The sequence below is a fragment of the Hemibagrus wyckioides genome, linkage group LG03, assembly GCF_019097595.1.
Source record: "Hemibagrus wyckioides isolate EC202008001 linkage group LG03, SWU_Hwy_1.0, whole genome shotgun sequence".
Taxonomy (NCBI): domain Eukaryota; kingdom Metazoa; phylum Chordata; class Actinopteri; order Siluriformes; family Bagridae; genus Hemibagrus; species Hemibagrus wyckioides.
The window spans coordinates 13,374,591-13,388,513 of NC_080712.1; the positions used below are offsets into that span (position 1 = coordinate 13,374,591).

Genomic DNA, 13,923 nt, shown 5'->3' on the forward strand with positions numbered 1-13,923 from the left:
CACGGGGAGCCTGTGCCTATCTCAGGCAGGATGGCAGGATACACCCTGGATGCCAACCCATCACAGGGCACAAACACACACTCATTCAATTTAGAGACTCTAATCAGCCTAGAAGCATGTCTTTGGACTGTGGGAGGAAACCCACCAAGCATAGGAAGAACATGCAAACTCCACACACACACACACACAGTGAGCGGGAGCAAGACCCAAACCCAGGATGCTGGAGGTGTGAGGCAAACATGCTAACCACTAAGCCACTAAGCCCCCTAAAATAAAAATAACAGAATAAAATAAAACCTCAGTGGAAGTGCTTTTGAAAAAAAATTAAGTGGTTGCGTTAAAAACCACGACACCTTTTATTATTTCTTTTTAGTCTTCCTCTGTTACATCCTTCTTCTCTCTGCTCATCTTTGTGTTCAATGTCTTTGTCATCTGCTGAATGTGTATGAATGACCTGATAAGCAGTCTGCCTTTATCCTTCACATTTCTTTGCAATGCAGTCATATCACACTGTGGTTTCAGCTCTCATATTCAGCATACTTCACAATTCTCAATGTATTGAGCATTCCATCTGTGTGTGTGTGTGTGTGCTGGTAGGGGGATGTGCTCATGTTAAGGGCATAATTGCAATGTTAATCACCACTAAATCACCATTTGCACAGTCCTGCTTGAACACCTGGTTGGATCTAGACTGAATTAATGTCCTTTACCCACATGTTGCAATGTGAAAACATCAGTGTCTGTCAATTACATTCGGCCTTTATACATAATGCAACATCATCTGCTCTGAATGCAAAGCGGTTTTAAGTAACCTGATTGCTTACATAAGAGGCTGGGTAAATACTGAATGCCTATTTCAGTACTGTTTGAATATTATGACCATTTTTTACTGAAACAATTTGTTCACGAAAGTCAATAATCCAAACTTGTTCCTACTCTCTTACAAAGCACCAGAAATGCTTACACTCTTTAGAGTGTTGACCACTCTTGTTGGCAAAAGAATAGTCTTCCCATCATAAGAATGACCAATTTGTGGTAGAAAATGACTGTTTATCATGGCAACAAAAACAAAATGGTTAAAGAATCATAGACTGAAAGGTTATTTGGGAGTGATTCTTTAGAAAGCCAAAAAACTAAGGCATTGTTCTAAAACAGGGGTTCTCAAACCTCAAATGTTTCACAGTAACCTATCAGCAGAGTTTTTTCTGAATTAATGTGGCTCATTATATGTGTGCAGTAATATTCTGGATATTCATGGGAGTCAGGAAGCTGTTTTTTATTCCTGAATCAATTCAACTTGAGTGATGCATTGTGCTGCTGCTACACAATTAACTGATTAGATAATTGCATGAATGAGGTGGACATGTTCCTAATAAAGTGCTTAGCAAATGGAGAGCATTTCATAATTCTGTTTATGTCATATCCTATATAGGGTTCATATGGGGTGAACTGTGGTAAAAGGCAAAACTAATCCTCTATGAACATGACACGAAGATGGATCCTAGGAAATGTTATATCTAGCTAAATATAATAGACAAGAAAACAAATTTTAAAAAATGAAAAAGTTTTATGATATAATTATGACCTAGGTTTGATTATTTTTAAGGAATGTAAAATGTTTTCTTCAAAGTTTTCTACAATATTTAAAAACGTGATGCAAATGTGAGATTCGGTTTGTTTCGAGAACTCTTTTTTAAAAAGTAATGCATTTATTATTAATATTTTACAGCAAATAAAGGCATCCTGAACAGAGGCAAATTCAACTAAAATTTCTCTTTTATTCTTTTATATACAATTTATAACCCTATTTTTATATATTGTAATATTTTACATATTTCAAGCTTGATACTCTTAAAAAAAGAAATGGTATTCTATTGACAGAAATGTTTGCTTCTTTTCAAACATTTTAAAATTGAAATGAATGACTGTGTAGAAAAAGGTTTAATGTTTTTTCTTTGTACAAAAATCTCAAATGAGAAATATTATATAACCTGTCCTTTATTAAAGATATTCTTACTTGTTTTTTTTTTTTTTATTGTGGCAGTATATTTTTTGGCGTTTAAACTTGCCAGAAATCTCTGCACACACTACAGACACAGAAACACACACACACACACACACACATTAAATCACACCAGTGTGACCATCAACCAATTTCAAGAGCATTTCTTATAAATATCTGAACAGCTTTTTAGGAATAATGTTGCATGTGGTAGACTTTACCATACATAGTATAGTATATACTGATGCTAGATTTGATGTACACCTACCTATCCAACCTGGCTACAGTCATAGGCCACTTTATTAGGTACCTAATAAACTTTATTGGTGTGCCTTTGCTGACAGCTGCCCATATGTTGTAGTTACACAAATTGTGAAGCAGACATTATTTGGGTGGTGGTCCACTCTTCATACAGTACATCAGCTCTTATATCTGTGCTGTCATTTCCTTTTCTTTGTGTTCCAGCATTTTAGTTTTTTAAGACAGTATCAACTTGCAATTCTGAGTAGTCAGGCTGTTTAGCTGGTTTAATTAAGTATGAGCTAATTACACAGCTCACTGCTTCAGAAACACAGAGTGATGATATACAGTCTGTCTGTGAGAGTTAGGGTTATCAGTGCACTTTCCTTAGCGGAAATGACTGTACTCATTTATTTGGTATGAAATGAACATTTGGTTCATGGCAGGTGTTGGGATCTAGATGTACAATTTTGAAATGAAATCTATTCTGTATTTCAGGATATTTCCTGATATAAACTATTTGTTAAACCTCATGGGTTGACTAAAGACATCTCCGTTTTCTGTGCTGTCAGAAGATATAATATTCAGTGGAACACATAATGCAGTATGACCACAAAAAACCACACACCCATATGCACATATCCTTGCCACACAAGCAAATCCGCCACATGAATTCAGTGGTGAAAAAATACATTTATTGAAGTCCATGAGGAACGTAAAATAAAGGTGATGGAGGTTGTTGGCTTTGCTTACAGTATCTCTGGCATATTCTGCAACACACTCACACACACACAATCCCAAATACACACATGCTTGTGCACATATGTACACCGCAAGCAGTAATGCACTCCAGAATGATACAGATAGTTAAACACAGACTCTCATAGACAGCAGGTCAGCTAGTCTCTGAAGAGCAAAGCTCACCACAGTAATGGGAATTTGAGTAAAGGCAGCTTAATGAGTCTTTTTTTTTTTCAATGCAAGATTTCCTCTTTTCCACTTGGATACACTGATGGGAAAATGACACACATGCCATTCCAACTATTACTCATGTAGTAACCATTACAAATGTTAGAAGATGTCTAAAATGAATGAGAGGAAGGTTACTAAAGATGGTCACGGCTATAACGGGTTGTTTATCCTCTTTTATTCAGGAGCTGAGAAAATACAAAGGTGCAATAGAACAAACAGGAGACAACAGATTTGGCATCCAGATTTCCACAGGATGGGCAAAACTATTTTCTCTTTTTTTTTTCTTCAAATAAATGGGATGTGAACAACTTGCATTGCACATGACTGATCCATACATCACACCAAGTTGGTTACTTGTTGAACCATTGTTCTGTTAAAAGATGAAAGGAAGTAGTAGCTTATCAAATATAGTCTGAGGACATTTTTCTTATAATGATATGCAAAGATGTGAAAAATCGAATGAAGTAACTTAGACTGAACGTGTCCTTGAACATAGCTGAGCATTTCCTGAGTCTAAAACCCCAGTTTCCTCAAGAGGAGCAGTTAGACTTCTGCTGTGAGCAATTTTTTGCCGTTGAACCTTCTGGGTGAATTGAGAAAATTGATCTTGGATTGTCTTTTTGTTTTGTATTTTCTATATAAAAAGGCAAAAAATGAGTTAAACAAGTATTCAAACTTGCTTGACCTTCCATTTAACAGAGTGAAAAACCGTGAGGAGTAAATTCAAAAACACACTATTGTCACTCATCATTTAACCCAGAGCAACTTTCTCTCTCATTTCACAGCGTATTTGCATGTCCAAAAAAACCATCTGTGACAAAGATGCATTTAAACAACTCTAATCAATAACATACCAAAACTCAGATACTGAGCAATAGGCAAAATATCGATCATAAAATAAAAGGGATACCTCAGTTATTGAAAATGTCTTACTTTTTTTCCATACTTATTTATGTTTGAATAGGTCCAGATTTTTTTTAATTACCGGTGATTAGCATACAGGAGTGAGAAATGGCTGAGGCAAAGCTATAGGGTCACCACCCAGGCCTGGAAAGAAATAAGCTTCATACCAGATATATAAGTGCTGATCTTGATATTCAGACTTTACTTCCATGTGAAATAAGTGTGTGAACACACTAAGCACCACTGGAGTATTTCCACGTACCACAAGGCAGTCTAGAATGGTCAGAAAATAAGTTGTATTTTAAAAACTGGGTTTGAAGATAATCATTGTTCTTTAATCAAAACTGTAATGCCTTGTGTTATATACACTCGCTGAGTAATCTATTAGGAACACCTTTAAACCTGCCCATTCATGCATTTTGCCCAATCATTGAATCATGTGGCAGCAGCACAGAACATAAAATCATGCAGATACAGGTCAAGAGCTTCAGCTATTGATCAAAGCAAACATCAAGCTGAGGGGAAAATGTGATCATGGTGATGTGACTGTGACCACAGCATGGCTGTGGCTACAGATAATTTTTCCAAAACTTCTGCTATTTTAATGCAGTCTCTAGAGTTTACACAGTGGTAGTGTTAGCTCAGTGGTTAAGGTGTGGGATTACTGCTCCAAAGGTCATGTGTTCAAATCCAAATCAGCTGCCAGGATGCCACTGCTGGGCCCTTGGGCAATTTTCATTTAGAGAAATGTAAATGTATGCCCTTAACCTGCAACTGCTCAGTTGTATAAATGAGATAAATGTAAGTCGGTCTGGATAAGGACGTCTGCCAGATGCCATAAATGTATACAGAATGGAGTAAAAAAAATTAAACATCCAGTGAGTGGAAGTTCTACAAGCAGAGACTCCATTTTGATGCTCAGAGGAAAATGGCCAGACTGGTGACACACTACAGCTACAGTAACGCCATAAACCACTCTGTACAACTGTGCTGAGCAGAAAAGCATCTTAGAATGCACAACATGATGCATTTGGATCAACTACAACAGCAGAAGACCACTGACTTCCACTTTAGTCAGCCAAAAGAAGATTTACGACTAAAGTTTGGGGGAACAGTTTGGAAAAAAGACTAGCATTCTGAGAGGCTTTCTTGCTCAACAAAGCACTAAAGACAGTTATTTGTGTTACTGTAGTCTTCTTGTCTGTTTGAATCAGTCTGGTCATTGTCCTCTGAACTGCCTCATCAACAAGGTATTTTTACCTGCAGAACTTCTGTTAAATGGATGTTTTTTTCCCCCCAATTCACTCACTGTGTAAACTGACATGACAGTTGTGCATGAAAAGCCCAGGAAAGTAGCAGTTTCTAAAATACTTAAATTAGCTTGGCACCAACAACCAACCCACAGTCAAAGTAACTGAGATTCTTGTATCCACTTGATTTTATCTATCACTTTGCTACCATATGACTCATAATGGATAACCGCATAGTGGGTCTATAGGTGTTCCTTATAAAGTGGAAGGCGAGTATGTGAATTTTTGTTTTATTTTTCAGCAGTGGTTAGTTTTGTTGCTCCAGCTGACTGATTGATCATGGATATGCAGTTGTGTTAGTTGGTCTTCTAGCACCAGAGAGTAACACGATAGGTTTGTTTTACACACACCTCAATGAATCGGAAATTCACCATAGAAATTGAATAATCAATACAGATTTGCAGTAAAACAGACAGTCTCATTTTTTTGTTAGTTTGCACACCATAGAGGCCGAAAAGAACTGAGACAGAACTATAGGTCTATTTTTTTTGTCTGTTTTGTATTGTACTAAGTTTCAGCCGTTGTTCACAGTATACAGTAAGCATGATTGTTAAAGTGACATGAAAACACAGATGAGTTAAAATTGCTGGTGATGTATTCATGTTGTACTTGGACACTTGGAACTTATTCTAAGTGCTTTTCACTTCACTTGTGTTGCACAGTTTGGGCACTGTCAGACATTTTATTTAATAACTTAGACCTCATTAGAGTATAATCTGGTATCTTATGAAAGAATTCTTTTTCACCAAACACTAAATTGATTGCATTTGCAGAAGGACATACACAAAGTACATTCAAGTGCACTCGCACATACGCAAAACCCACTCACACAAAGTCACACTCAGAGAATGTTTGTTATCCTGTAGTGATAAAATTAGCTTTGTGGTAAAAGGTAAAATCCGGAATATAGAGCATGGCCCCAATCTGGCAGCAAGAGTCTAACACAATGTTTCCTTTTTTGCGACAAGTCAGGTCTATGTATCCATTCTGGAGTGACGTTTTTGTCGAATAAACAATAAAAGAAAACAAAGCTGAAATGAAGGATTGTGATCATATTAAAACCAAAACAGATATGAATCTTTATAACGTCTGCTTCGTTTTTAAACTGTAAAGAAGGTGGTTAACTCAGAATGCACGTCGAGCCCTTGAACTACACAGTAGTTTCATTCTTCCAGGGTCCAGTGCGTATATTCCCCGTGCTGTCAGATGGGTACAGGTGCCCCTCGTGTCCACTTCCTTTGAGAAGCCCGTTCTGGTTGGGTACACACTGTGGGAAGGACTGTCTGCGAGGATGCATCTCAACATGGCCGTGACACGGCACTGCAAGCTCATCCTCTGCCATCTTCCCACAGCCACAGAGGAGGGTTTCTGGCTCCCTGCTCTCAGTGTGGCACAGGGGCGAAGGCAGGATCTCTGCCTTGGTACAGCATGAGTGCCGGTGGCAAAGTGCAGCATGGCACATTGGAGTGTCATGGTGAGAGCATGCATGGTGCCAATCCTGGTGCTCATCTTGGGCCAGGTGGCAGATGTGACCCTGGCGTTGGCAGGTGCTATGCGGGCTGTCGGTGGGTGAGCTGTGTCCGCTGCCTGCGTCTGCACTGGCTGGAAGATGGAAAGCCAGCTCTCTCTCTCCAACTGGCGATGCCCGCTGCCTTCCTTTAGTCCTGCCTGGTTTCAGGCAGCTGTGCAGGTGAATTGGCCGCTCTTCCAGCAGCTTCTCTGTGTGGAGAGCTGAGCAACAAGGGGTCACAGGGCTCACAGGGGTCAGGCAGGTTACGTGGTTCTGCGCCTGCAGGTTACTGAGCTTACACAGGCCATGTGAGTGTGTGTGGCTGAGGACAGATTTGCCTGTGCAGGGCGAGTCCAAGTGGCAGTGATCATGCCCATGCCCGTGCCTGTGTACATCCCCATTAACATTGACCTTAGGGCGCCCATGGGCATGCCCATGCCCTTGGCAGGTATTAGCTTGGTGACCAGGGCAACAGGTGCACCAGCAATGCCAGACATCGTCACGCTTAGCGCAGTGGTGAATCAGCACAAAAAGACCCAGAGTGACTGAGAACGCTCCATACAGACAGCTGAATATCATGTCCAGGAAATGAGCCTGAGACACAGCCAGGGCCCCAAATGTCCATGTGGCTAAGAATAAAAACAGTGTGAATGCAGCACTCCTTAGCTGGGCCTTGAATGAGTGCTCATTGGCGAGTAAAGATGGGTTGATCAATCCCGGGCAGCCAGCATGGCAGCGGGTCCCATCACCTCCTGGCATGCCAGGTTCACCTTGATGGTGACAGTGGGGGACATCGACAGCAGAGAGTCTCTGCTGCTCCTCAGATAGCACCTTTAGCTCGTATTTCCTCTCTGGGTGTTTACGCAGCTGGATGAAGGTGCACAGGAAGTAGACACATGTCACCAAAACGATGAATGCCACAGGTCCATAGAATGCCCCGAGACTAGGCTCCCATGCCATCCAGCAGCTGCAATACAAAAGTAGTACAATTATCTGCTATGTTATACCACATATAGCACAAAACAAACCCCAGAGCACTCAGTAATTGCATTTTTTTTTTCAGGAGGAGTGAAGAGAAAAGCAGCAACTCAAGTTATTTATAGAGCAAAGTATACATAGCACTGGCTGCACCAGAGACAATTCTAAGGCAACATTTCTAATGCGTTATGTGTACTGCACTGTTTTGAGTATCACCCCCAAAGAAATTGTTTACTTACTATGGAGTTTGCTCTCCGCTTCCATAATTTTCTATGTTGATGGCAGCTGTGATGCCACAGATAATGAAGGGAATTCCTCCGCCGATTAAATAAAACCTGCAGAGACACAAACACAGAGTCATGTGTCACAGGATGAGATGGTATTCCGCAGGTTAATGTATCAGGAGGCAATAAAGCAATAGCTGAAACAAACAGCAGTGCAGTAATGAAAGGGAATTAGAGATCCTACAACAGAATATGATTTCCATGGCTCGCTGTTATCGTGTGAGCACAGCTCTGGAACTTCTGAGCTGCTAAGCATTACACTGAATATACAGTTTATATCTCCTTGTATGTGACAAATAAAACGTGAAGAATACAGATCATTACAACTGGAATTTATATTCATCTTCTATTCACATATTTTTTTAAGGTGATAACATGAATGGGTCCAACTGTTTAATCACAACATCAGTCTGCATTAAATATCCTAAATATTTTCCTCAAGCATTTTTTCTGTGTAGAAACCCATTCACACTTTGCCAGCTCATTCTTTTAACTCTCTCTCTCTCTCTCTCTCTCTCTCTCTACTCACTACTCACTCAGCCTTGTGAAATTCAATTAAGGTGAGTACTTGAGGGGCTCTCATTAACAATCCTGTCATTCTTGACATGACAAAGCTTCTTCAGAGGCTTTTACCTGATCATAAACACTCATCACTCATATAGTTTTATTGCTGAACTTGGGTGTGTATGCTAACATGAAAAAATGGTTTGTGCTCAAGTTTACAAGCATTTATTTTCAGTTATATTTTATTGTATTAAAAAGGAATAAATGAAAGAAAACCCCACATAGACATGTTGATATTTCAATATATACCCATTGTGTTGGGAAATGCATACACACACACACACACACACACACATTTGTAAATTCATGCAAATGCTTTTTATGAGAGCCTGCTCTTTAACCCTTGGTCTTTTATTTGTAAACACTTTTACAGTGAGACATCGAGAGCAGCATTCTTCAGCATGCATATTAAAAACATAGCTTTTTCAACCTAAAGATGAAGCAAACAACCGAAATTATGAAACATAATATCATTAATATCTGTAATATATAGAAAACACACACAATCACACTGCCATGTACAACAGAGACATTCCGTTAGGAGAGAGAGAGTGAGCTTCAGGCTAAACTCTGATTAACATACATCTGCTGTAGCAGTGTACCACAGTGACACTCTCTGTATCTGTAACTGTTTAGTTCACCAAATAGCAGTCTCTGTATTTGTATTTATGTCCAAAGATTGTGTAGCTGAAATCATGAATTTATTTATTTATTTATTTTAATATGAAAAATTTTCCCATTCACACACAGACAAAATCTATGGGCTGAACTGTCAGCACTCTTAACATGGCCCGTGAATTCTGCCCTAAACTCCGCTACGTCACGCTTTCATAATTTGTCTCGATTCATGTTAAACCTTCTGCAAGTGTGACAATTTATTTGAGTCCCATGCGATAAGTGCGCCTCGTAATCATATCTGTATTTGTATCTATTTAGAACACCTTATCTGTTTATTCCGAATAATGTATTCATATTCAGTTACACCTCTAATCTGATGACAAAAGAAAAAGCTTCCTCAACTGAGTCAAGCATGCTGAACTGAGTCTCTAAAAGGTGAACACATTATATAATCATAATAAGCAAAATGTAAAAATCAAGATGTTTGACTTCTAAAATAATTACTATCATTCTGATAGAAGTGCCATGCTGCTGCTAAAATTCTTACCACAACTACTTACATAAAGACACAGCGCTGCTGAGGACACTGGAATAGGGTGCTCTGATGAGGCTGATATTGTGGCCTGGCCAATAAGCTAGTGTGTCAAAGGGTTTCCATTTAAGACTGTGTGTGTGAATGGTTTCTGAGTGGTGTGTGTGTGTGTGTGTTCGTGTATACGAGTGCAATAGAGGTGAAAGAAATTGATTTGTCTCCAGCTGCTGGGCCTCAGTGGCTAGGTCTTGTGACAGCTCGCATTAAAGTCAATCACAGAGGATCAGCCCAGTGCCACAGTCAAGACATTATCTGCTTTTAGATGCGCCCCTGCACACACACACACACACACACACGTATTACAATAATTGTGACGTTACATATACACTGATGATACATGATGTTAATGATACATACCAAAAACAAAACAAGTGCAGGGCTCATATACAAAACCTGCTATACATTACCATATGTGTAAACCTAAATATGTTCTGAGCCTGAATATGTGTGAGCAATAAACTTAAAACTGGAACTATGACCAAATAATCTAACTTTTTTGGGGCCTGGAGCCCCTAAATTTATTGAGTAATTATGTGAGGCCATCTTCCACAAAGGTCAGATAGGCTACTGACTAAACTACATGCTTGAGCAGGAAAATATGAAATTCACTCTGGGATTCACTCTGCATAATAAAAGCAGGAAGTAACTATAAATCAGGAGAGGTCTGGATTATTTATTTTATGGCTTTAGATGGGTGAAGATGGAAATTATATTAGGATTGTAAAAATGAATATTATATCTATATAACCAGATACCTAACCTAGCTGATATTGTAGCACAGGATGATATTGGTCCGCCGAATGTTGTTAAAGCTAACAGACTTCACTAGTTGTCTATATGCTGAAGGTACACAGTTTCCAATAACATCTGCCTGTGTCATCAAATACCAGTATAACCAGTGGCTCACAGGATCATGGAAACAAGATACATTAATACGCTATGGTAAATGGTTCAAAGGTTAAAGCTGTAGATTTCTGCTCTTAAGGTTGGGAGTTCAAGCCCCGGCATAACCAAGCTGCTACAGTTTGACCCTTGAGCAAAGACCATAACCCTCTAATACCATCTGTATTGAAAATGTAGGTATTGTACTGGACCACACTGGTAAAATCATGCTTCTCTGGGTTAGGAAGAGGTAGCAGGTATCACTTTAATAATATCATGTTAATGCCTTTTTAAAGCTGTTATGCTTGATATTGTACTAGTGTTTCAAAATCGTTCAGTATATTTAAAGAAACCACTTCAACCATTGCCTAAAGCTTATCCCAGGGGACTTATCCCAGGGCTCAAGATGGGGGACACTGAATGGGAAACCAACATCACTTGCAGTCACACAACCAGGCACACACACTCGCACACTATAGACCATTTAGTGATGCCAATCAGCCTGTAATGTCATTGTACTGAGGGAGGAAGTATACCCAAAGGAATCCCCTGAAGTATGGGAAGAACAAGATGAACCATGAAGAACCATGCAGTGAGACAAATGTGCTAAACACTAAGCCGTGCCCTCCGCTAAAGGATTTTAGTACCTTTAATCATAACTTTTATTTATGAACTGACCCACTTGAGAGTATTGAGTTATGTGGTATAATTTATCCTCCCTGATGTTCAAGGAAGGTTGAGAGTTCAAATCTAGTTATTACAGATTATCAGTGATGCAGACAATCTAATTCTGCTGATTCTAAAGGTTTTTAATTGAGCCATAGAAACCATAGCTGGGGTTGTTTTTTGTCTAGTCCACAGGAGAATGTCCATTCAAATACCAAACTGAATTATTTCCTTTAGACTGGTGCAGAACTAGACACAATGATCCACCAATCAGTACAAGCACACTTGATACCACAAAATGATTATAAGTATAGATAGATTCTAAGTAGCAGTGGGTGCAATTCTTCTTAGTTAGAAAGAAAAGCCTGCTCACTTTTGGACTTTATGGATAACATCACCTAGCCTTCCTTTAGAACCACTGAGTCATCTTTGCATGTCAGTCCAGATTGCAAAGCTGGATTGAGTCCATGTCTGAAAACAGGAATGTCTGACTGTTCAACGAGACTGCTGAAATCAGTACATGAAATTCTATTTTGAACATTGCTGCTGATTTTAGCTCCTTTTTAATGTCAGTTCATTCTTCTATGAGGTTAGATCTGTTTGACAAAAAGCAAAGCCCGCTTCCCATCACCAAAGATACCAAGTAGGCTACTTTAGCAGACACATTTGTGGAAATCTGAAGGATTTATTGGAGAAAAAAAATCAGGATAGAATTCAATGCTTATCGATAAAAAAAAAGGGCAATGTGGTAATCAGTATCAAACACCAAAGAAACAAAGCAGGAGTCAAAACAGAAGATATCAAGCACAAACCAAACATATGGTAACTGTAAGCAAAACAAGATTTTACATAGAATAATACTGAAACAGGTGCATAAATACACAAGACAGTCCAGAAGTGAGGAACAAGTAATTTTCTTTAACTAATTAGCATGAGCAATAAACATAAAACTGGAACTTTGACCAACTGTGGACTGTGGAAGACTCTAATAGATTTCTGGCAACGAGAAGTGCTTAGACAAGAAAGAACACAAGGACTGCAGAAGTAAAATAAGTTCATGAAGTCATAGAATTAATACCCCATATTAACTCCATGTAGTTAAGATTAATTTTTAGTTAGTTAGTTACTTGGTTAGTTAGTTAGTTATGAGAAAGCTAGGAATGTCCTGCACACAACACTAAAATAATCTCTAATACATTGAATAAACTATGCCGTAAATCCAATGGTGCTAACAGTTTGCCAAAGGCAGGGATAATTTTAGAGATCCTGAGTTTTTGAAGCTGAAGGGGACCCTAGAGAGCAACAACTGCCCAGGAGAATTAAACACTGTCCAGGACATTAACCTGAATTCATACATGGTTCCTTGAAGGCACCTTCATAAATTTCTTATTTTCCTTACAGCTTTCTAAAATTCCTTTTATATCTCTATAAAATCACTGTTATCAAACTTTCTGAGTGTACACATATCTCTCTGTATTCCATACAAATGTATGTGTGTTTTTTCTTATGCAATGAACAAAGGCACACAGACACCCAGACACACACACACACAAACTCTCATGGTTTTTCTCTCTGGGGAACATTAACATAGACAAACATGTCAAATAGCTGAGCCAGCTGCAGATGCTGACTTGAAGGAAGTCAGTCAATATAGGTTTTTGCTGAATGTGTAGAAGTAGTGATTGCTTTTTCAGTCATTACCAATACAAATAAATAAAGCAGGGACAAAATCTTACTTCCGTTATGTCAATTCTTCGACAGACACTGAAGTGTGATTGGTATTCAGTTAAATAGGTAGCAACACCTTTGTGAAAGTCAAAGAGTACAGCACAAAATGCCACAATAATCTGCATATCCCTAATATCCTTTAAATGCCACCAGGTGACTCTAAGTAAAGTTAAAATTTCTTTTCTCACATCCAAGTCCTTTCATCTGGAGGATTTTCCATTAACTTTCAGCTACTCGCTTTTAAAAATGATCCTTGCAGACAAGGGCAAAAACTGACAAAACTGGAGAAACAAAGTTGATTGTACGACACAGATGATAATGATGCTGCCAGATTAAACAAAAAGACGGCACACTTAGAAAAGACAGCAAAATCGTTTTACTTCTGATGGATTCGTTTAAAAAACGGTCAAAGTGAGAATTAGGTCTTAGATCAACCCTACCTTCACACTCACGTATCAATTCGAAATGGCATTTCAACACAAAAAGCTGGACTGCATATTACACACACACGCACACAAACACAATGACAATGTTGTGTGATCCACAATACCGAACTGACTACAGTGCCACACTAGGCTGCTAATACTGCACTATTCCACTGCGCTATTCCTACATCATCCTGATGTTATGGCACATAATCTATGTGCACTACTATTGTTATATTTGTATTGTAT

General features: G+C 38.8%; 1 protein-coding gene across 4 annotated transcripts in view; it reads right to left on the minus strand.

The window, feature by feature from the left end:
• Positions 1-2,033: 2,033 nt before the first annotated feature.
• Positions 2,034-13,923, minus strand: part of LOC131350962 (adhesion G protein-coupled receptor A1) — a 195,148-nt gene continuing 183,258 nt past the window's right edge. For 2 of the 4 annotated variants that reach the window (XM_058386008.1, XM_058386007.1), the window contains 2 exons: positions 8,155-8,250; positions 2,034-7,904 (listed from right to left, as the gene is read on the minus strand). In XM_058386008.1, the coding sequence (XP_058241991.1) occupies positions 6,578-7,904; positions 8,155-8,250 (1,423 nt within the window). In that variant the 3' untranslated portion in view covers positions 2,034-6,577. The remainder of the gene's footprint in view (positions 7,905-8,154; positions 8,251-13,923) is intronic. The other 2 variants (XM_058386009.1, XM_058386010.1) reach the window with 2 other exon arrangements.